This window comes from Mytilus californianus, unplaced genomic scaffold (assembly GCF_021869535.1).
Source record: "Mytilus californianus isolate M0D057914Y unplaced genomic scaffold, xbMytCali1.0.p SCAF_5, whole genome shotgun sequence".
In the NCBI taxonomy this organism is placed as follows: Eukaryota; Metazoa; Mollusca; class Bivalvia; order Mytilida; family Mytilidae; genus Mytilus; species Mytilus californianus.
In genome coordinates this window covers 1,048,524-1,074,106 of record NW_026262701.1, presented here as the reverse complement: position 1 = coordinate 1,074,106, position 25,583 = coordinate 1,048,524, and the positions used below count along the sequence as shown (strand labels likewise).

The following is a 25,583-nucleotide window of genomic DNA, read 5'->3' as shown; positions in this document are numbered from 1 at the left end:
CAAGTCTTGTTTTAAGCTAATCATCACTCTTAGTGTACAAGGGTTGGATAACCCAACAGTCCTGTAGATAAACAGATCAATAATATTAAAGGAAAAGAAGGTTTTGCCAATGAAACATAAACCATGAAACATAAACTGAAATTCAAGTAATTTTGCTACAGCTCATCAAAGAGAATGTTTGCACTAGTTTTTAAGCACACCATTTTCGAACTGAGTTTTTATTAGCTTTTTTTTGGTAATGGACAAAATTTTGTTTAAACCAAGTAAATATTTGCCTTTTATAGCTATATTTTTTTTTTAAATCTTGTGAAATATCTGTGATATTACTGGATATGTGTTTCAAAACTAAACTGATTCATGTTTCAGAGAAAATATACAAAAAGCTTCTTTATTTAGGCAGTTTGAAAAGTAAACAGATTTAATTGAAATTCAATATAAGACAATATAAATATTTAATTAAACATTAGATTTGTTTAAATTCACTTACTCGAAATTTAAATTATGTGATCTGATTCAAACAAAAAAGACTTTGCTAGAAATAAAATACAGCATCTGGTTGTTCATGGTGTGTTGAGTGCCTCATGTTGCTTGTTGGCTTGCTATCCCTATTTCATTAAAATTTCCAAATATGACCTTTAATTCATATGTCTAAATGCCAACACACCATTTCTCTGACTGAGACTCGCGTCTTTTTCGATAAAAAATATTGAAATCTCCCCATTTGGATCTGTCACTTAGGATGCAGGTTAAAATCTCCCTCTTTCACAAATAATCAACAGACTTTAACCCCTTTTCATTATTTGAGTTGTTTTTTTGTGACTTAGTTTCTCTGTATTGCAAAAACAATTCACATAGTAAAAACAAACCCCATCTGAACAAGAATGTTATCACCCCGGTATTTGGTGGGGTTTGTGTTCCTCAGTCTTTAGTTTTCTATGTTGTGTTTTGTGTACTGTTGTTTGTCTCTAGGTGTTTTTTTTTGCCAAGGCGTTGTCAGTTTGTTTTTAATTTACGAGTTTGAATGTCCCTTTGGTATCATCTGTCTCCCATTTGTTATATTACTAAATAAATTCATGTATAGATAAGTACATTTTATCTATTGTGCTTTTAAATATTAAAATACGTAAATATATCCTGTAACATAATTTTGATTGAAAAAGGTCGTTATGCATAATCTCACCCACTCAATGGAGATGAAAGATTTTTTCAGCTCCAAAATTTAGGCAGGTATAAGATGGGAATATTTTCTTTATGAGAAAAATCAACAGAAATATAGATCATTCAAAGGTAGATTTTATAAAGATAAGAAGATGTGGTATGATTACCAATGAGACAACTATCTACCAGAGACCAAATGACATAGAAGTTTACAACTGTAGGTAACCATTTTTGTCTTAGTTTTCAGCGTTTTTACTTTGTGTTTTTAATATTTTTCAATGTCTGTGTTGTGTTTATCAGTAACAGTCTCATCTATCCTTTGTCCTGAAAAACTTTGTTTCAGTTTCAAATTTCACATTTGGTCCAAGTTTCAGGGTAAGAAAATTTAGATAACTGATGGTTTATTGCTTTGGTAATATCCGAAGGTTAGATAAGAGTGATTAACCATTCTTCTATTGTGCGATGCCTAATCACTTGATATAACTTATCAGCTTATTCTTATAGGTAACACAACAGGTGTCGCATGCAGTGTAGGATCTGCAAACCTTTCCCGTGCTGAGTCCCAAGATCATCCCTGATTTTGGTGGGGTTAAGTGTTGCCCAATGTTTACTTTTTTCATGTACTGTTTTGTAGACTTGTTTGTCTTTTATTCTAATTATGAGTTTTTATTCTTTGGCATATTCCATATCTTTCTTTTTTAAATATAGATTTTGAGACATTTCAAACAATCCATTAATGTAACCTTGTGGTATTGAACATTATACTTTATGACATCAAAATTTGATGGGAGTTTTTTTAATATTCTCTAATGGAAGACATGATGTAATATATATATCTATGATAGTTTACTAGGATCTTAGTAGACGGCACAGGTATAGATAATAGATGTTTTAATCAACATGGTTTTAACATCAATGTAATTATTGATAAATGTACACAAATATTACATGACGTCAGCATTTTAAACCAACATTTCCCTAATGTAAGATCATAAGTTACTCTTGAATAGAGTAAATACTATGTAACAATGTCTCTACAGACAATTATAATCCTCGGTTAGTTTAACATTAATTATTCAGTCAATATTTAACATGAACAATAGCTATATATATAGCTAAAATTACAAAAAGTTTGCAGTAGAAGCATTTTAAATGGATTTTATAATCTATAGAATATCTCTTAGGGCAACTTTTTCTTGATATTTTCTCAATTTATATAAATCTCTCCAAAATGGTAATAGTTTTATAAATTGGCTGTTGAAAACTTGATGGAATTATTGACATTTACTGTTATATTTCCTCACTTGTAATGATCACATATATAATGAGACTTATCACCCTACTTGTATTTATTATGATTAAAACAAAGGGTGTCACATGTGGAGCAGGACCTGCTTACCTTTCCTTGAGAACTTGAGACCACCCCTGGTTTTCAGTTGGATTTGTGTTGCTTATAGTCGTTAGTTTTCTATTTATAGTGTTTTATAGACTGATGTTTGTAGTTTTGTCGTTTGTTTTTTCTATTTGTAAACACGCATAACTCTAGAACGGTTGTGTATAAGTTTTATAACATTTGGTTGAGACAAACTAAAGTTATAGAACGGAAACGAAAAATTCAACAATTTTTATGTTTATAAAGGAACATAACTCAAGAATGGTAAAAGTGTCACCACCAAATTTCATACTTAATCTGTATTATGTAGTAATAAGCATTGAGTATAAGTTTCATAACATTTGGTTGAGGCAAACTAAAGTTACAGAATGGAAACTAAAAATTTTGCAATCTTTCGATTTATAAATGGGCATAACTCAATAATGGTTAAAGTGACATTACCCAAATTCAACTCCATCTGCGTTTTGTCAGTGGAAGTCAAAATTAAACATTGCATTGTATAAAGCATTGATTGTAGTTGATTCAACTATAATCATGGACAAAGGAAGATAACTCCAATTTTAAATATTACCTGATATTTAGAAGAAAATAAAAATTTTGCAATTTTTCCATTTATAAAGGATCATAACTCTAGAACGGTTGTAGTGACACCACCAAAATTGAAACTTGACCTGTGTTTTGTGGTAATAAGCATTGTGTATAAGTTTCATAACATTTGGTTTAAGGCAAACTAAAGTAAGAGAAAGGAAACTAAAAATTTTGCAATTTTTTCATTTATAAAGTGTCATAACTCTAGAACGGTTAAAGTGACGCCACCAAAATTCAAACTTGATCTGTGTTTTGTGGTAATAAGCATTGTGTATAAGTTTCATAACATTTGGTTGAGGCAAACTTAAGTAAAAGTTAGAGAACTAAAAATTTTGCAATTTTTCCATTTATAAAGGGGCATAACTCTAGAACAGTTAAAGTGACGCCACCAAAATTCAAACTTGATCTGTGTTTTGTGGTAATAAGCATTGTGTATAAGTTTCATAACATTTGGTTGAGGCAAACTTAAGTAAAAGAACAGAAACTAAAAATTTTGCAATTTTTCCATTTATAAAGGGGCATTACTCTAGAACGGGTGAAGTCAGGCCACCAAAATTCAAACTTGATCTGTGTTTTGTGGTAATAAGCATTGTGAATAAGTTTCATAACATTTGGTTGAGGCACACTTAAAGTTAGAGAACGGAAACTCCCATTTATAAAGGTGCATAACTCTAGAACGGTTAAAGTGACGCCACCAAAATTCAAACTTGATCTGTGTTTTGTGGAAATAAGCATTGCGTATAAGTTTCATAACATTTGGTTGAGGCAAACTCAAGTTAGAGAACAGAAAACAATTTTGGGACGTACGTACGTACGTACAGACGGACAAGGGTAAAACTTAATGCCCCCTCCGCTACAGCGGGGGCATAAAAATCATTCCTCAAGATATAGTCATAATCTCAATTCAAATTTTAATAAAATTTGCAACCATAATTACCCTTTTAAATACATCATACAAGCCTTAAAATATAAAATGACATACATAGTCATGGCTAAAATTAATATTAATTAATAGTAACTTTTAAAAATAAATTGACAGCTAATTACCTCAAGACAATCATCATTTCTTAATACATAATTTACAAGCAGTGTAAGGGAGGTAATCAAACATTGTTGTTTTAAATTGGGATTGGATTACCTCCCTTAGACTGCTTTAAATTGTCTTAATTGTCCTTAAACCAGAAAAAAACTTGTTTTTCCCCCTTTTTTGCCTCTAATTCATAAATGGTTTGAGCCATAACCCCCCATAGTCAATCCTAACCATCCCTTTGTTGTATGGAAACTTGTGGTATAATTTCAGAGAGATTCATACACTTTAACACAAGTTATTGTCTGGAAACTACAAAAATGCTTATTTGGGCCCCTTTTTTGGCCCCTAATTCCTAAACAGTTGGGACCATAACCCCCAAAATCATTCACAACCTTCCTTTAGTGGTTATAAACCTTGTGTTAAAATTTGATTGATTTCTATTTACTTATACTAAAGTTGTTATCCGGAAACCATCTGTCTTAGGACGACGCTGACAACGATGACGAGATCTACAACGTGATACCAATATACGACCAAAAAATTGTAATTTTTGCGGTCGTATAAAAATAACAACCTGATTTAAATACAAATCAATAAACGAACAGCAAATATGAAATATACAAACAAACGACTACCACTAAATTCCAGATATACAAACTATTACACTTTTTGTACAACTATTGTACTATTAATAAAAATAAGATTTGGTATGAACTATCCATCTAACCCTAAATGTCGTTGATGTATGCAACTAATAATCATACGGCCTTCAGCGTAAAGCCTGTGCCCATGACGCATAACAAGTTTTATCTAAACTCTTATTCATTTTCTAGGAATATGATAGTTTAAAAGCAACCACATGGAGACCGTGTATATTTCATACTACGTTAGTGGGCAGGCTTATTTCAATACATGGCTATTAGTGGTGTAACGTCCCTATAACAACATGGTGTTGAAGATAAATTTGAAAGGTTTCAACAGACGAAGAAATTGCTGATGAACGATTAAATGATGAAATTAATTCATAAAACACATTTAAAGCTTTCGAGTAATGTTATTGTTGGCGTTTGTTTTTTGTTTAGACAAATGGAACTAGGTTCTTAATACTAAGTATTGAAGACTTAATCACTTTGATAGGCCACTAGCCTAAAACCACACGTTAAAATAGGTGGTAAGATAAATTCGTTACACCGTATGCTAGTGACCTAATATGATATATATGGGGTGGATAAATTTTATCGTGTTATACCATCACACTTAAGCGTGTTATATACCATCACACTTTAGCGTGTCATACCATCGCACTTTAGCGTGTTATCTGATTGCACTTAAAAAACAAACAACTATCTCACTTTGGCGTAGACCATCACACTTTGGCTTAGACCATCGCACTTTAGAGTACCATCGCACTTCAGAGTCCTACATATATATATCATTATAAACATTTGCAATATTCAAAATGTTTCTTTTTATAATTCTATTCTCTTACATTTTTAATCAGTAGGCTGTTCCTATGGAAATTGCCACAGGTTATTGTACACTTCATTAGTGTAGTTATTAAGAGTTCACTTTCATAATTAATATGCAATGAAAATTCCTTCATGTATAGGGATGGGGTTGATTACTTTAAAATGTAATCGATTAAATTACAATTACATTGCTAATCATATGTAATTGATTACATTACAATTACACCTAAAATCAAATGTAATCAATTACATTAGATTACTTTTCTTTAAAGTAGTCAGGATTTCTTTGGATTACTTATGATTACATTGTATATTGTAATATTTAAGAATTTCTTATAAACTTTTTTTCCTCACGAAAAAGCTAATTTTTGTGAAAATTTGTGTTTTTTATATCTTTTTATTATTCATCTTATCAATAATTTAGACTAGGAACTGTGTAACATGTGTAAATTTTAATAACAATAAGACAAGTGCCCTTTCTCTGTAAAAGAAATAACACTGTTTATATACAAATTTTAGCAAACTGCAAATTTCCAATTAACAAAAAAACTGAACAAATAATGAAAATTTAATTAAGTACTTTTATTGTCTCTGGGGATATAATTGACACAGACATATGTTTTTACAGGTGTTAATCACTACTTCAATATTTTAGAAAAAACAATAGGTGAGCTTTGGTATTAAAAATTTATTGTTTTAATAGCAATATCAATAAAGTTATAAGTACTTTATACTCATAATGTATATAATTGTTTGAAATAACTATAGTCAGAAAGCACATATTGAATTATTTATGGAATACAAAATTTATACAAATTGTAAAAGGAATAAAATGTCCATGAATAATTAAGTGGGCTCATTTATGTTGATAATCAAAATCAAATTTGGAACTGAATTCCCTTAATGGTCTATGCTATTGAATTTTCCTGTAGTTTTAACAAAACATTGTGTAAACTAAAATTGGAGTTAATATTAGAAGCATTACATCAGGGAACATATAATGCTTTCAAAGCATATTCTTTTATCACAAGGACTCAATCTCACAATGAAACTTTGGAAAGGTAAATTCCTTTAGAGAACTGTTTACAAAATAAATCACACATTACCACTCTACATGCCCAACTTGGTTATACTAAACTTGTTATATGAAAGATATGATCAATCATAGTGAACTATGATTAATCATAGTGAATACTAGTTTGATAATTTTTTCATTCATACTTAAAACATCTTCTTATTTCTATATTGTATGTCAATAACTATTTTCATATACAAAATTTGTATTCAGCAAGTAATCATATGAATGTAATCTTAAGTAATCAAAAAGTAATGATGATTAAACCTGATTTTTACATTGTAATCCATTAAATTATGATTACTTGTAATCAGAAATTGCATGATTACTGATTACATGTGATTACATTGCAAAATGTAATTGATTACAGCTGATTACGATTACTGATAAAGATTTCCATGCCTGTTCATGTATAGCATTTTATAGTGCATGGGAAGCCATGTACTATGAAAATCAGAAGGGAAAATTGATTTTCCATTGGACGAGAAGGGGTGAGTATGTTCTAATATGGAAATGTTAGGTCTTTAAGCTACTATGTTAAAATTCCATGTCAAATTTACCTGTCAGGTCCATACCCCACCATTGAGTAAGACTTACCTGTTAGGTCCATATCCCACCATGGAGTAAGACTTCCCTGAACCAGTCTGTCCATAGGCAAACAATGAACAGTTGTAACCTACAAAATAAACAAATAAATCTTTAACTTATGTATCAAATGAATAAACAAAAATGCTGATTACTTTTAGACTTCATTTCTAGTACCCATGGGAGAGTATATTGAACCGACATACTATATAATAGTTTTGATCAGGAAAACTGAAATTATTCTTCATGTAAAAAAATGTAGGTCAAAGTGACCACCTTTTGGTTGGAGTCTGTGATACTACCCCAGATGATTTATTACTACAAATTGTATGTTTTTGATCATTCAAAATGTACTTAATTGAACTCTGACAAGCATCTTAAACTAAACAATTGTATACAGCAGACACTGTAGGTCTTCCTGGCCTTTTTTATAGGATGGGGGGAGCCTGTTAAATTCTCCCAAACACATTCTTATTAAGTAACACAAAGTTACATGACAGCAGATTTTTAAGATTCAAGAAAATTAACAGAATGAATTAATTGCCATTGCTTAACAAGTCTGGGCAAAAAGGCTATATTGCAACATCTCATTCTACAGACATTCATTTATGACTCTGGGCAGTTGAAGGATATTATCAATAATTGAAGACTGAAATTGTCTCAATTAGATATAAGAAGATGTGGTATGAGTGCCAATGAGACAACTCTCCATCCAAGTCAAAATTTATAAAAGTAAACCATTATAGGTCACAGTACGGTCTTCAACAAAGAGCCTTGGCTCACACCGAACAGTAAGCTATAAAGGGCCCCAAAAAATTACTAGTGTAAAACCATTCAAACGGGAAAACCAACGGTCTAATCTATATAAAAAACGAGAAACGAGAAACACTTATGAACCACATCAACAAACAAAAACTACTGAACATCAGATTCCTGACTTAGGACAGGTGCAAACAAATGCAGCGGGTTTAAACGTTTTAATGGTACCAAACCTTCACCCTTTTTCCTGAAACAATAGTGTAACATCACAACATAGAAAGACACACTATAAAATATCAACTGAAATAGCTTAACTCAATCAAAGGACATATTAACACCATTGAAAATACACTGAACAAATAAATTTGACCTATGACACAATGTAAATACAAAATAAATAAACTAAGGGAAGAATAATAAAAGTAACATATTATATCGGTAAGAAATGTTAAACAATTAAAGAAAAACAATATGCTCGAACAAAAATACCATCCATTTGCAATAACTTTAAACACAGGTAAATGAAAATAATTTTGTTGTTAGGTATACGTGTACAGTACCAATAGAGAAAGGAAATATTTTTACAAAATAAATAATTTAGAATACAAAATAAATAAACTAAGGGAAGAATAATAAAAGTAACAAGTTATATAGGTAAGAAATGTTAAACAATAAAAGAAAAACAATATGCTCGAACAAAAATACCATCCATTTGCAATAACTTTAAACACAGGTTAATGAAAATAATTTTGTTGTTAGGTATACGTGTACAGTTCCAATAGAGAAAGGAAATACTTTTACAAAATAAATAATTTTGATGTTCATAGTACGAAGTAAAAATTTATAGTTATACCAAACACTTATCAAAGCTGGTATATAGACCAGATATAACCCTGAATAACATTAAATAACAAAAAAGCAATACAATTAGTATCAACAGGTCAAATAAACAAGAAAGTACGATTTGAGAGTACTCGCAGTTACTGACAGCTAGTTAAAAGCCAAAACAATTAATAATAAAAAATCATGCATCAGAGACTAAAATCAACTAAAACACATCCCAGGGATTTAGTATTTTAACGTCATGGACAGTCAAAGAAGACATGACTAGTGCAATGCCAAAAATAAATGTATCGACAGACAGTAGGATAGTTAGGAGTTTAACCTCTTTATAGATCTAAACGAACGTGGGTGTGTCTTTATACATCCCACTTGAAAAAAATACAAATTTAGTTATGTTTTAATTTGCTGATGACAAAATCGATATTAGTGCCAATGTAAACTATATTCAAAGATCTAATTACAACATTGGTAAGATAACCTTTACTAATGAGCCTGTTTAAAGGTTCGTGTTTATTTATTACAATGGAAAGGTTATTCCTTTGTTCCAATTTGTTTTATTCTTTCTCACAAATAACTTTATGTTAAATGAAAATAAATTATTATATTAGATTTTTTTTGTGGATAAAAGTAAAATCACAAAAATACTGAACTCCAAGGAAAATTCAAAAAGGAAACTCCCTAATCAAATGGCAAAATCAAAAGCTCATACACATCAAACAAATGGAAAATATTGCTACTATTGATAGCATCCAACCCTTTAGTAGCCAATTCTACTTTAAAAAAAAATACATTTATCTTTATCTTTGGAGGTATACTTGGTTTTGAAAACCCTTTTTTTTGGAAATGTTCATAATTGCAATCAGTCTGTACTTTATACCAATAACAGGAGTGTTTACTGCATTGAGGTTTGATACTCAGTAAAATCAGCCAGAAGAAAAAAATATTGTGTAAAAACACTACTGAATAAAATACAACTCCTGACAAGGTTCTTAAACTGAGACAGATACGGTTAAACATCATTTAGATAAATATTATCCTATCTGTACAACTTTATATTAGTCATGTAAGGCCATATCATCATAATTTTAGAATTTGAAAGAGAGGCAAGATTTAGGACCCTGGTATCATGTGTATCAGGTTTTTTCAGGAGAATGCAAAAGAATATTTTGCATTTCATCTCAAGATGCTAGAATTTCAATAATTACAAATAGGACAAAATGGCAGTGAAAAAGTCAAAGAACAAAAAACATAAAACTAGTATTGCCTTATATTATCTATATCAAAAAAATATATATTATCAACAATGTTTCTATTCGACTACAAAAGTATATAATCAACATCAACTAAAACACTCATCTTCATATCATGGCCAACGTATCTGCAGAAAAAGCACAGACTATTTCTGCATGTCTATTTTGTAAAGAATCTTCTGATATCAAATGGAAGTGTATTAACTGTGATTTGTTTCTGTGTAAACTTTGTAATTCTCGAATTCATTCAAATATTGCACTATCAAATGACCATATAGCTATTAAACTGGAAGACTGTGGCAGTAAAGATGCGGTAGAAAATAAACTCATCATAGATACCAGGATTGAAATTTTTTATTTGCGCCAGATACTCGTTTTGTCTACAAAAGACTCATCAGTGACGCTCAAATCAAAAGAGACCACCCGTAAAGTAGACTTAACCAAACAGCCTTGTACAATACACAGTGATCAGAAATTTGTATTGTATTACAAGGATTGTAAAAGGCCAGTGTGTTCTGATTGTTTAGTTCTAGATAATAAATTTCATAATTTTTTGTAAACTGGATCAAATTTATGATAATTAAGAAACTGAAAATTATAAGGAACATGAAACACACAATTCAAACCGAAATCCCTCACTTCCAGGAGAAAGAAGACAACTTGCAATGATCCTGTCTGAAGGAAATAAACAATTATAATATAGAAAACAGAGGGCAAATTATAGAAAAAACATTAGAAACTAAAGATAACATTATAAAATATGCTGATGGCCTTTTATCAGATCTGGATAAACAATGGAAACCAACAGAGGAGGAAATTAGGAAGGAAATTACTTCTGTGAGACAAAGAAGAGATGGACTGGAAAAGAGGAAAAGTCAGTTGGACAAATCACTGTGTTCCCCATCTGCTTCTGAAATATTTGCTACTAGCAATTCTATAGACAAATCAATGGCAGATAAAAGTGTTAGACATGTAGACCTTAAACAAAGAAAATTCATACCAGGAAAACCTTCAAATCAACCAATCAGTTTTCACTTTGGATCTGTTTATCATATTCCAGATTTCCAACTTCTTCAAATTTATGAAATTAAGATGTCAGTAATATTCATAAAGTGTGATGAAAAATCAGCATTCACAGGAACCTTTTTGGAATAAAGTCTTACAGAAGGTAACATTAGAGAAATACAGATGAAGTGTGAAAGAAAAGTAGAACTTTCAGTGTATGACATTGCAATGATGGGCAATGGAGATTTACTGATATAATCAATGCAGCAAGAATAAAACTTTATACTATAAAAGATGGACAAATAAAGACACCTTAGGACAGTGTCTCCTTCATTTACAATTGGTGTTCATGGAAATAAACAAAATGAAATTTTTGTAGGATTAAGTGAATCAGAAGTTATATCGAGTCCAACAGAAGACAGTGTAAGAATAGTTGTACAAATGAGCCAGAAGGGAATCATACTACGTACCTATGGGTATGATACAGACAATCAGAGACTCTTCACATGGCCAGCCAGAATCTGTACTAAAGATAACTGTATATATGTTGTAGATAGCTTAGATAATACTTTGTATGAAAAAGGGAGGGTGGTGGTGATAGATAAAGGGAGACAACTCCGATGGACTTATAATGGTAGTTCTGATAATTCCAATCCTGGAGGCATAGTAGTAACTTCTACTGATATGGTTATAGTTTCTGACTGGAACAATCATACCATTCATATTAAGTCCTACTGGGGAGGTTATTGTATGTAAGGTTGTCAAAGGTATACAGGCCTCAGACCACAATTATTCTTCCCATTGGTTACAACGCATTTCTTTGTAAAAGTCAAATTGAATTAAAAAATTTGCACCACATCAAACATGAAATAACTTTAACTGCTTATAGACCATTATTATTCTAATAAAATGTGCTTGTCCCAGGACAATCCATCAGTGCTTTTTCTTTTGAGATCCATATTAACATGCCAATGGTAGGATTTGAATCTTGAATAAATGCTTAGGGCTAATTTCTACCCTACTTTCATTTTGGCCAAATCACTACTTTCACTTTCAATCATAAGTTTTTCCCACATGTTTTACTTTTTCTTATTTCAATATATATGCAACTGATAGGACCACTGAATTAATAGATATTTCAAAGAAAACAGTAGTCAGAATACTCTGGAAGAAATACCCCAAATAATAATTGAGAACTATATTCCTAGACCACCTACACTGTCCTTACAGTCTTTGTGTAAATAAAGATCACAAATTCTGGATTACGAGACCAAGTGACTCTAAGATTCAAACTTTAAAAATGACTTTATGTTAGTCCGGTAAATATTAAAGATTTTATCAATAAAAATATACAAAATAAAACTTAATGTCCTGTTTTATTTGCATTTTGAAAACACAGACTTAACAACTCTGAATCAACACCCCCCCCCCCCCCCCCTCACAAAAATTGTAAAATTGCTTTAAAGTTTGTTTTCTAGTCTAGAAGTGGATAATCAGATGAGTAGTATATTTAAATTTATCTTTTTGACAAGACAAAATATAGCAATTGATACAGCAGCACCAAGGCAAAAAAAAATACCAAAAGACAAACAACAGTCTTCTAAACACAACATAGATAATCTAACAGACTGAGCAACACCAACTCCACATAAAAACCAGGTTGATCACAGGTGCCTCGAAAGGGTTAGCTGACCCTGCTCCACATGTTACACTGTGTTACTTAAAATTCACAAAATAGATATTTATATAGAAAACAGATAAGTGCATCTTTTCTAACATTAGGACAATACCAAATTCATAAACCATCAGGGAACTGAATATGAAAGTTTAAAATGAAAACCTTTTCTACAAATAGGGCAAATAAAGTGAATGCCAACAGAAGCAAACAGACATGGACAATTAAAATACACACATAGCACAGAGAGATCAATTAAAAGCAAATAAACCTATTTTTAAAGTTAAAGCTAATTCCTATTGGGAACTTGTGCAAACACATAAGAATGTATGCTTCTATTATTTTAACTGAATTTCAGGGAAACCCTTAACTTTTATATATTATATTAAATATTCAGCATACCATAAACATAAAATGGTACAGTGAATTTTAAAAAGACTTTGGAAGATTATGTAACATGGTGTAAATACAAGAATATTAGAGGAGATACATTTTGGTGCTACCAAGTCCTATACTCTTTTTAAGTCAGGAATATGACAGTTGTTTTCCATTCGTTTGATTTGTTAGAGCTTTTGATTTTGCCATTTGTTAAAGGACTTTCTGTTTTGAATTTTCCTTGGAGTTTGATGTTTTTCCTATTTTTATTTTTTTATATTGTCTTATAGGTTATATATTATACCATGCTTATAATTTACTTTACCTAATATTCATTGAATACAAAATGGCAATAACAAGCATGTTTCATATGATGAAGACATAATCTTTCAATCAGTTTAATTGAAGTCTGGAGCTGGCATGTCAGTTAACTGCTAGTAGTCTGTTGTTATTTATGTATTATTGTCATTTTGTTTATTTTCTTTGGTTACATCTTCTGACATCAGACTCGGACTTCTCTTGAACTGAATTTTAATGTGCGTATTGTTATGCGTTTACTTTTCTACATTGGCTAGAGGTATAGGGGGAGGGTTGAGATCTCATAAACATGTTTAACCCCGCCGCATTTTTGCGCCTGTCCCAAGTCAGGAGCCTCTAGCCTTTGTTAGTCTTGTATTATTTTTAATTTTAGTTTCTTGTGTACAATTTGGAGTTTAGTATGGCGTTCATTATCACTGAACTAGTATATATATTTGTTTAGGGGCCAGCTGAAGGACGCCTCCGGGTGCGGGAATTTCTCGCTGCATTGAAGACCTGTTGGTGGCCTTCTGCTGTTGTCTGTTCTGTGGTCGGGTTGTTGTCTCTTTGACACATTCCCCATTTCCATTCTCAATTTTATGTTAAAATAAACCATCCTCTGTAATGAATTAAGGTCTAGTCAATGTAATCTAGGGCTCCTTTAATATATATATACCATAAATGAAAGAAATGCCAAGTTTTTTTTCAAAATCACATTCTCCTTACACTTTTTCATATATAATTCAGGAATGAATATAATAAAATCAGTCCACCAGAATTCAACATATTGTTCTGACAATGTCAGCATTACCAATTAGACTGCAGATTGTCATACATTTATTCAACATTTTTTTTTTTGTCATACATTTATTCAACATTTTTTTTTTAACTTTTCATTTACGATACAAAATCAAATTTTTCTTCTTTATTTCAATTTTTTTATTAAACAAAATGAAATGGTAGAGACAATTTATAATATTTATTGTCTTTTTTGCAGATTGATTATCTGAGTATTACTGCAAATTTAATGATATCAACTTGAAGCTTACGGGTGTCATTAAATAGTTTTCCAATGAAACAGAAGTAACATTTGCATGTATACATCTATTTAGATTAATCAGTTTGATCTGACTACATATTAATTTTTATACATTGGATGAAAATATGAAATCCAAAGTGCTGTTCTTGATTTACCATCAACAGAAAAAAGGATAATATTAGTTCTTAAAACTACAATGGGTACACAAAACATTAAGATAGGAAATCATCTAATGACAATTACTAGACTTTGACAAGCAAGTTAATCTGAGTAAAAGGATATAAATAAATATATCTTTGGACTTTATTATATCATATGTCGTTCAGTTTCAGTTCACATTGCACAACTTATTATCAGTCTGATTAGGCCATACCAATTCAAATGTAAAGAAATGTGGAAAGTCAAATTAACAGGTGTTACCAAGCTCGTCTGTAAATATTTCTTAGAAATAAAAAGAATCAAATACAAATATATTGAGATTATGTTTAAACAAGAGGCTGTCAGAGAGACAGCAAACCGGATTTTCCTGCAGAGGTCGAACCCTGAACAGTTGAGCAAGTATGGACACAACATTTAAGCTTAAAACAGCTCTGAATTTGGATTGTGATTGAATATTTAAAATAGGTTATTATTTAATTAATGATATTTGCAAATCTGAACCCCAAACAGGATCATGTAAAAATTAAACATTAACACACACAACAAAAATAAAATACCACAAATAGCAACTGTGACATCTACCTTCATAACACACACAACAAAAATAAAATACCACAAATAACAACTGTGACATCTACCTACATAACACACATGACTTAAAAAAATTGTTATCATGTGTTCATGGAATAAATTTGAGTTATTTCCCTTTGAACAGAAATATGGTTTAACATAGTACATGATTAATAGTTCTCTGAAATTAGATATGACGTAACACAATGTATATCTATTTTCAAATTATATTCAAATATAATTAATAGTTCCAAATGTTTTTTCTTTCATTTGTCACAAACTAATACAGATCTGCAACTTATCTATGATCAATGTCAACAACTTTAAATGTAATGAAATATATCTGAGACTACTATAACACAGAGATTGGTCACTTCCCGTACTGACCAGTCAAATAGTAATTAATTGTAAGTCTTCGATCACGTGACTCGGCACGTGACTCGCAATGATTGACAAGAAGGATTCGACCGCCATTTTTGACAGCGAAAGAGAAAATAATAATTAACAAATGTGGATTTATATAGAGTGTTATGTTCCGGTAAGTGTGAATATAAGATTTGACATGTTCATAAATGTTGGTTTATAAGCACTTTAAATAAAATAAGTGCAGTTATAGACTTGAATTTACCGACCAAACCGGAAAGTAACCTCGAGTTATTACCAGTCCGTGGGACAGGGTCAATGAGCAACTCACCCATAACTTACATTCAGATGAACAATCTGTTTTCCGGATAATGTATGTGCAAGCCTTAGTAATTAACCGATGTAATGCTGTAAAATTTGTAATTATATGAAATTCCAATTTTTCTGTATCAGTAAGTTCCCGCTGCAGAACTGAGAAACACACGACACAAGTTGCACACACACAACATAGGTATGATAGGTGAATTTGTAATGTTAGTGAAAGAAATTTAGATTTATATTTGGTTCCCTTGATAATATATATGCAGTCTATACATGCTAGTATAATAATATTATGCAATGAAAATGTGTCACCATGTGAAATACCAGTACATCATGAGTTCCTAAATAGACGTATTTTTTTTAAATAATTGACCCAAACATGATGTAAAAAGTACATGCACCTTTGGTCTGCATCCTTTATCAGTTTAACTATTTTGATCCATATTGACATGATTGGTCAATTACTGCTGAGTCTCAAGTCTCAGATTACTGTCTTAAAAATTAATGAATTGCCTATGCTATAAACTTGACAAACATTATTTCTTTTTATTTATAATATATTCTTTATTGTAGGAATACCCCCAGAAAGAAATCACGCATTAGAAGAAGGGAGAAGTACTACAGGAGAAAATGACTTCTTTTAGTATTTTTTTTTTTCATTGAATTTGTCATGCTTGTCTTACATGGAGAAATAAATATTTAAGTCTTTGAATATACATTTTTATTATTATATACATTAAAACTAAGACAGGAATGCAGAAATTCACTACATTGTGTAACACGCTCAGTTTGGATAACAGTTCAATGAAAGAAAAAAAACAAGTAACCACACATCTTTATATATTAAAGGAATAGCCACTTGAAGCAAACTTTAAGGAGATTTTTATATATTTTTGCTAATGATCATCAGACAACTCCTTTAGTCCAAATGAAGTTCAATGAAGTGGATGTAAGTTATTGGAATGCACCGTAATTACCTTCAACAATGAGAAAACCTATAACGTGCAGTCAGCTTCAAAAGTCCCCGACATGGAAAATATATAACAATTCACTAGAGAAAACGAAGTGTCTACAATAACAAAGCAATTTACGAAAATTCAAATATGACGGACATGAACCAACAGCAACCACTGAATTACAGGCTCCTAACTTGAGACAGGCACATAAAGAATGACAATTTTAAATATTTTTAGGCGCTCATCACCACCACTAGCATGGGACATTGGTGTAACGACATAACATAAAAACAAACTTTAAACATAATTTGAAATTAGTTCATTTCGGTTTAATCAGGCTGACTGTACTAGAAATATTTGCCACTGACAAGCAGTTGTGAATCGAAGTTGAATTTACAAAAAGGTGATATCAATATATGCTATCATATTTAACATTCTTGTTTAGATCTGACATTGCTACTTATTTATACATTTCGCATTATTTTTCGCTTCTCAGAATTTTCACATGGTAAACTGTCAGCAGTTACCCAACAAAAAAATGTTATAGGAAACCTTTTTACAAAGCATCATGCAGACAACAATTAACATGGTATGTCACCAAACATTGAACTACAAACCTACACTTTAATAGACAATATTCAAATTTTCAAAAACTTTACGGCTCTGTATTGAAGCACAAAATTTCTTGTCTGGGATTTTGAAAGAGGGCACATATTTCTGGTGTTGAAAAAATGTCATCGTAAATTACCCTAATGTGGTTCTATTTATGTTAACATAGAGATAATTTGATTATTCAGTCACATAATTTTGAAGCTTCTTCGTTCTGATTTACATGTACTTGCGGTTGATGCTTCTTTTGGAGTTTTTGTAGTTTTTGCAGTCTTTGCAGCAGGGACGTATAGTCATCCTCAGATTCAAAATCTGATGCAGTATATTCACCACGTAAAAGATCAAGATTGAGATCACTATCATCCCAAGATAAAAAATCAATGTTACTGGACATTGTGAATTGAAGAATGAAAATGCCAGCGATATTTTGGGAACATATATATAATTTGTAGGGCTTATGTTTGCTTTATGTATCCATTGCAGTTATAACCTCTTTGCTGATCTGTTACGTAAGGAAATTACTCATTTACCTTTAATGAAATTTTTTCTCTCTTCTGTGATCGCCGCTAATTACATTGTTTGCAAAAACTTGACCTAATTATCCGACGAAAATTTAAAAAAAGTGGGTGGGGGGTTGAAACTTGTTTGAAAAAAAAATTTACGTTGGATAATCTGAATGAGGGTCTGGATGGGGGTTCTTTATTTCCTATAATTTCTATGCCATTTTTCTCTATTCTTTAAATCTTAATAACTTATTATTTTCTCTTCTCTATTCTTTATTTGTCGGTCCATTTTTCTCCATTCTATACCTTTTTTGCCCCTATTTCTCCATTCTATAAAACCCCATCCACACCCTCCTGAATCCTACCACAAGTGCACCGACGATATTTGACAAGGTTTACTACAATAAACATGTATATTGGGCACTCAGCAGTGAAATACCTTACAAGTATAGAATAAAAGTTTACTGCAATAAACGGAGCCTCGTGTACCTTGGGCACCCAGCTGTGAAACAAAATTCATCTCCCATGCTTTTGAGACTACCTGTCTTTACAGGTAAAATATTTGTATATTAGATACAATTAACGGACGTGTAGCAAAACCATGTAACTGTAAGATTGATAAGATTAATCACATTCACATTTTCAAGAGTGGCCGCATAATAAAAAACTATTAACAAATTATTAATGATTAAAAACAAAAATTTAAATATGAATAGAGATAACTGCATTTGAAAGATAAAAACTATATTCTTTTTTTTTTTTGATTAATTCAATTTTGTTTTTAAATTATTTTTAAAAGAAAAATAATAATATCCGATACTGTTATAGTATTCTCAGTGATAGGTGATATATGTCGTCTGCTACGGTCGAATACGAAACTACGTTAAAATAACGTAGCTAACTACCGGAGACTCAGATAATCCGATAAATATATAGTGACCAATCTCTGTGTTATAGTAGTCTCAGAATATATTCTTTAATAAAAATAGATCATTATCTAATTAAAGGAGTTCATAAAAAAATAAATGTGGATAGTGTCCACATGTGGACACAGATGATGCCCCCGCTTGCATAGCATATAGTTATAAAGGGACATAACTGAAGAACGGTAAAAGTGACACTTCCCAAATTTGAACTTGATCTGAGTTTTGTGGTAATAAGCCTTGTGTGTAAGTCTCATAACATTTGGTTCAGCCTAACTTAAGTAGAGAACAGAAACTATAAAAATTCAGCAATATTTCTATTTGTAAACACGCATAACTCTAGAACGGTTGTGTATAAGTTTTACTACATTTGGTTGAGACAAACTAAAGTTAGAGAACGTAAACGAAAAATTCAGCAATTTTTATGTTTATAAAGGGACGTAACTCAAGAATGGTAAAAGTGTTCTCAACAAATTTCGTACTTAATCTGTAATATGTAGTAATAAGCATTGTGTATAAGTTTCATAACATTTGGTTAGGCAAACTAAAGTTAGAAAACGGAAACAAAAAACTTGTAATTGATCTTAGTTTTGTGGTAATGAATATTGTGTATAGGTTTCATAATGTTTGGTTGGGGCAAACTTAAGTTACAGAATGGAAACTAAAAATTTTGCAATCTTTCAATTCTTAAAGGGGCATAACTCAATAATGGTTAAAGTGACACTACCCATTTTCAACTTGATCTGTGTTTTATCAGTGGAAGTCAAAATTAAGCATTGCATTTTATAAAGCATTGATTGTAGTTGATTCAACTATAATCATGGACAAAGGAAGATAACTCCAATTTTAATAAACTACTTCGCTGAGCGCAGCTGGATACGCCCGCAGAGGTCCAACCCTGAACAGTTGGGGCAAAAATGGACACAATATTCAAGCTTGATACAGGTCTGAATTTGGATTGTAATTAAATATTTGACATATTATAGGTTTCTGAATAAATGTAGTCAAAGAACTTGAAATTGGTTATATGAATTGAATTTATATTCAATTAAAGATTTCTTGCTGTTGTGCAATACACTGTGCTGTTGTGCAATACTTAGTAATAGTTATCAAAGGTACCAGGATTTTAATTTAATACGCCAGACACACCTTTCTTCTTCCTAAGACTCATCAGTGAAGCTCAGATCTAAATAGTAAATCTGTTGTCAGACTTTAAACAAATAAAGTTCAATTTCTTCTCAATGTCATATTTGAAATTTAAGAAAATCAATAGGGAGATTACATCAATAGCTATAAATAATTCACCAAAGTTTCATGAGAACTGCTGAAAGCAATTTTGAGTTATTGTCCAAAAACTGGAAAAATCCCCCCTTTTTTAATGAATAAAACCCCATAACTCAGAAATGTAAAATCTAAAATTTATAAAATTCTAAAGGGAGCTTACATCAACAGAAATAAACAATTCACCAAAATTTCTTGCAATTTGGTGAAAGCATTCTTGAGTTATTGTCAGAAAACTGGAAAATCCCCCCTTTTTTAATGAATAAAACCCCAAAACTCGGAAACTATAAATCTGAAATTTATAAAAAACAAAAGGGAGCTCACGTCAATAGATATAAACAATTCATCAAAGTTTCATGCATATTGGTTAAAGCTTTTTTGAGTTAATGTCCGACATGTTGATGACGGACGGACGGACAGACGGTCAATGGTATACCATAATATGTCCGTAAACGGGCGTATAAAAATTACTTGATATTTAGAAAATAAAAATTTTGCAATTTTTCCATTTATAAAGGAGCATAACTCTAGAACAGTTAAAATGACGCCACCAAAATTCAAACTTGATCTGTGTTTTGTAATAATAAGCATTTTGTATAAGTTTCATAACATTTAGTTGAGGCGAACTTAAGTTAGAGAACGGAAACTAAAAATTTTGCAATTTTTTCCATTTATAAAGGAGCATAACTCTAGAACGGTTAAAGTGACGCCACCAAAATTAAAATTTGATCTGTGTTTTGTGGTTATAAGCATTGTGTATAAGTTTCATAACATTTGGTTGAGGCAAACTCAAGTTAGAGAACGGAAACCAATTTTGGGACGTATGTACGTATGTACGTACTGACGGACAAGGGTAAAGCAATGAATGCTAAATATATATATTTTTATGCCCACAACTACGGCTGGGGCATAAAAATATATATATATAACATTCAGAAAATTAGTTTATACAGAATAACAAACAAACCTACCACAACCTAACCGCCCATCCGCCCACTGTGCATCCCCAAATCAATAACCGAATTTTACTTTGAAAATCAGGTAAATAAAATGCTTCGCCGGGCACAGCCTGATACAACCGCATAGGTCAAACCTTGAACAGTTGGGGCAAATTGGATACAATATTCAAGCTTGATACTGTCTGAATTTGGATTGTGATCAAATTTTTTGACATAATATAGGTTTTTGAAACAAAATAAATGTGGTCAAAGATCTTAAAAATTTGAAATGGGACATTTAATTTACCTAGTATGGTCTTACACCAAAATCTAAAACCATGGTTAGATTCAGCATAAAAAAACACAAAAAATTTAGTTTTAGTTGAAATCAAACAAAGTTTAATTTTGGACCCTTCAAACCTTAATATGGACTAATTTGAAAACAGGGCCCAAAATAAAAAATCTAAATATACAATAAGAGAGGGACGAAAGATACCAGAGGGACAGTCAAACTCACAGATAAAAAAAAAACTGACAACGCCATGGCCAAAAATAAAAAGACAAACAGACAAATAATAGTACAGATGACACAACATAGAAAACTAAAGACTAAGAAACATGAACCCCACCAAAAACTGGGGGTGATCTCCAGAAGGGTAAGCAGATCCTGCTCCACATGTGGCACCCGTCGTGTTACTTATATTATTACAAATCCTGTAAATAGTCTAATTGAATAGGTCACATTCATGAAAAGGGAAGGGTATTGTAGTTACAACATAAGGAACATATCAGATATCATCTGTGAAATGGTTATTCCATAACGGTCAACCAACTTGTGATGGCGTCAATAAAATTTACGAAGGGATGATTTCAACTTCACCATTTGGAACTCTTGGTTTAATAGCTTCCCTGTGAGCAGCAATCCTCTATCAAGGAAATCATGATAGGAAATACAAACCGGGGAATATCGTATCAATTGGGAGATATATACTCTGTATGCAGGCGCTGCTGGAATGTTGCTACATAAAAATGGAAAGTTCATAATTGGGAAGCTGAAATCATCTCTTTTGTCGTAAAGTTTTGTTTTCAACCGACCCTCATTGTTAATTTATAGATGTAAGTCAAGATATGAGGCAGACTTAACTGTATTTGTAGTATCCTTTATCTCTAGTTCGATGGGATAGATTCGTTCAATATAGTCACCAAATTTTGTATTATTTAGTGAGAGAACATCATCTATATAGCTGAACGTAAAGTTAAAGGATATTGCTAACTTCTTATCTTTCTTCCTAAGAAGTTCCTGTATGAAGTCAGCCTCATAATAATAAAGAAACAAGACGGAAAGAAGAGGGGCACAATTGGTTCCCATTGGAATTCCGACAGTCTGTTGAAAAACACGTCCTCCAAACGTAACAAATATGTTGTCAATCAAGAAATCAAGCATCTTGATAAGATTCAGCATATCATAGAGCCACAATAATTCTGTTTTTTGATGAAATCAAACAAAGTTTAATTTTGGACCTTTTGGACCTCAATGTAGACCAATTTAAAAATTGGGCCCAATATCCACAATAGTTATTAATACAAGGTTAGAACCCCCCAAAATTAAAGATTTTAAATTTATCCCATTGAAATTGGTTAAAAGATTTGTATTTATTTACAATCGAAGATTTCTTGCTATTGTGCAATACTGTGATAACGCATAATACTGTGCTATTGTGCAATACTGTGCTTTTGTGCAATACTGTGCTGTTGCACAATACTTAGTTAATCTGTTATATATAATAATTTACACACCCTGTTTGGTGTGTATCTCCTGCCATATCAGAAATAATCAATGTAAAAATGGAAAATTTAAGGGAAAAAAAACAAAAAAAATATTAAAAATCTTAAAGAAAAAAGTATGAACCCGTAAAACAAAATGGAAAAAAAATCCCTCCCCCCCCCTACAAAAAAAAAATTATAACAAATTTTGAAAATTTCAATAATTTTGAAGAAAAAAATATGAACCCTAAAAAAATTATGAAAAAAGAATCCCCCCTCCCAAACTTCTTGAAAAAAACCCCTTCAAATTTTTTTTTTGAAATTTTGAAAATTATTTTCTTTTCAGGAAAAATGTACAATTTCAGAGCGTTCCATAAACTTTGACACAGGTTATTGTCTGGTAACTAGAAAAATGCTTGTTTTTGGCCCCTAATTCCTACACTGTTGGTACCATAACCCCCAAAATCAGTCCTAACCTCCCTTTTGTGGTATTCAACCTTTTCGTAAAATTTCATAGATATCCATTTGCTTAAACTAAAGTTATTGTCTGGAAACCAAATTTGTCTTCTGATGACAACACCAACGCAAAAGGTCTCTTTCTCATACTAAAAAACATACTTTTCACAGAATGGAAGAGACTTGTACTACAATGTTTTTGTTGGGGTTTAATATGAAATGAGAAATGTTGCCATCACATACAAGGCTGTATGCATAATAAGTAGAAGTTTGAGATCAAATATTTGGCATTTCATCTAATGTTACAAGAATTTGTATTAGTACAAATGATACAAACTGAAAAGTTAAAAGAAAACAAAAAAATTAAATTTGCATGGCCTTAAATAATCTACATCTATATCATAATGTTATTAATCAAATAAATGTAGCAAATTAAAATCAAATAAGCCACCTATGAATCAATCATGGCCAGCTTTTCTAATTTCATACAAAAAGCACAGACTATTTCAGTTTGTCAATTTTGTGAGAAATCTTCTATTAAATGGAAGTGTTTCAACTGTAAATTGCTTTTGTGTCAACTGTGTAATCGACGAATTCATTCAAAAATAGCACTATCAAATGAACATTATGTTACTAATTTGGAAGACTGTGGCAATAAAGGTGCTGTAGAAACCAGTCGTAAATAGGACTTAAACAAACTACCTTGTACAACACACAGTGACCAGAAGTGTGTATTGTATTGTAAGGACTGTGATAGGCCAGTGTGTTCTGATTGCTTGATTGAAGGTCATCAAAGACATAAATACTGTAAACTGGATCAAATTTATGACAAGAAACTGAAAATCATAGAGGACACTAAAGACAGGATTGAATCAGATATTCCTCACTTCAAGGAGAAAGAAGAGAATTTGCAAAAGTTGCTGTCTGAAGGAACTATACAATATACAGGAAATAAAGATAAAATTGCAGAATTTAAAGATAACATTATAAAATATGCTGATGGACTTTTATCAGACCTAGAGGACCTCATAACAAAAGAACTTCTCTCTGTGAGACAAAGAAAAGATGAACTGGAGAAGAAGGAAAGTCAGCTGGACCAAACATTACGTTCCCCATTTGCTTCTGGTGTTTTTGTTACCAGTTCTTCTCTAGTGAAACCAATGCCAGATAAAACTGTGAAACATATAGAACTTAAAGGAAGAAAATTCCTCCCAGGAAAACTTTCTAATCAACCAATCCAAGATTATTTTGGAATGGTTTATGATGTTCCAGATTTTCAACTTATGAATTGAATCTTGTTTAAGTTTCATTTGTAAATTAATAAAGTTTGATGATAATTACGCTTTCATGGCAAGAACTTTAAGTAATATTTTACAAAAAGTAACATTAGGGAAGGACATAATGATGAGTGAAGTAGTCAAACAATATGGCATATCCAAGCCTCACAGTCTAAGTGTTGCTTAAGATGACACACTATCGATTGGAACTTGGAACTCAAATAAATGAGGGACAAAAGATACCAGAGGGACAGTCAAAAGTTAATAAACAATAATGTTAGACATGTCTATACTAAACATTTAAGAATAAAAATGAACAACATAATACTGTTACCTTGTTTTATTTTGGTTTTTTAGAACACCAACTAAGGAAATCTGAGGCTCCCAAAAATATCAGGTTGCGTTAAAAATTTATTTTCTGGTCATTTAGTAGCTTTATAACCTGCAGATAATCCAATAAGGCTATTCAAATTTGTTAACTTGACAAGACATATGATATTGATACAGAGCTCCAGATAAGCTGCGTATTTGCGTGATTACACATTAAAAACAATTGAAAACCCAATTCAATTGACAATTGCAGTTTTCAAAAACCCAATTCATGCAAAGGAAAACCAAATTATATGTCAAAACTATACGTTCTAAACCCTACTTGTGGTTATCGTGTGTATTGTTTACCCTGATTGATAAATTATTGTTACGTAAATCTATTTTTGTAATATAAGGAAGTCAGAGTTAGGAGGTCTACTTTAGTTCTAAAAATAGTGTTACATCAAATATCTAATCTGGGTCCCTGTATGAAGGAATCATCTGTAACTCAAAGCTGTATACCTGATTAACATAAGGGACCAGTTTATAAAATTTTCTTATGCAGACCACTAGTTGGAGAGGCAGAAAAAAGCACAGCTAGTAACAGTTGTAT

At 31.3% G+C, this 25,583-nt stretch overlaps 1 protein-coding gene and 1 long non-coding RNA gene across 18 annotated transcripts in view; one reads left to right on the top strand and one right to left on the bottom strand.

The window, feature by feature from the left end:
• The window catches only part of LOC127702032 (kinesin-like protein KIF28P), an 89,107-nt gene that overhangs the window by 31,882 nt on the left and 31,642 nt on the right, over nucleotides 1-25,583 (bottom strand). For all 17 annotated transcript variants that reach the window (XM_052206008.1, XM_052206018.1, XM_052206014.1 and 14 more), the window contains exon 7: nucleotides 7,311-7,389. In XM_052206008.1, coding sequence (XP_052061968.1) covers nucleotides 7,311-7,389 — 79 coding nt within the window. The remainder of the gene's footprint in view (nucleotides 1-7,310; nucleotides 7,390-25,583) is intronic.
• LOC127702040 (uncharacterized) lies at nucleotides 15,616-16,666 on the top strand. Its single transcript, XR_007982269.1, has 2 exons — nucleotides 15,616-15,808; nucleotides 16,528-16,666. It is a non-coding gene; the product is annotated as an uncharacterized LOC127702040 (long non-coding RNA).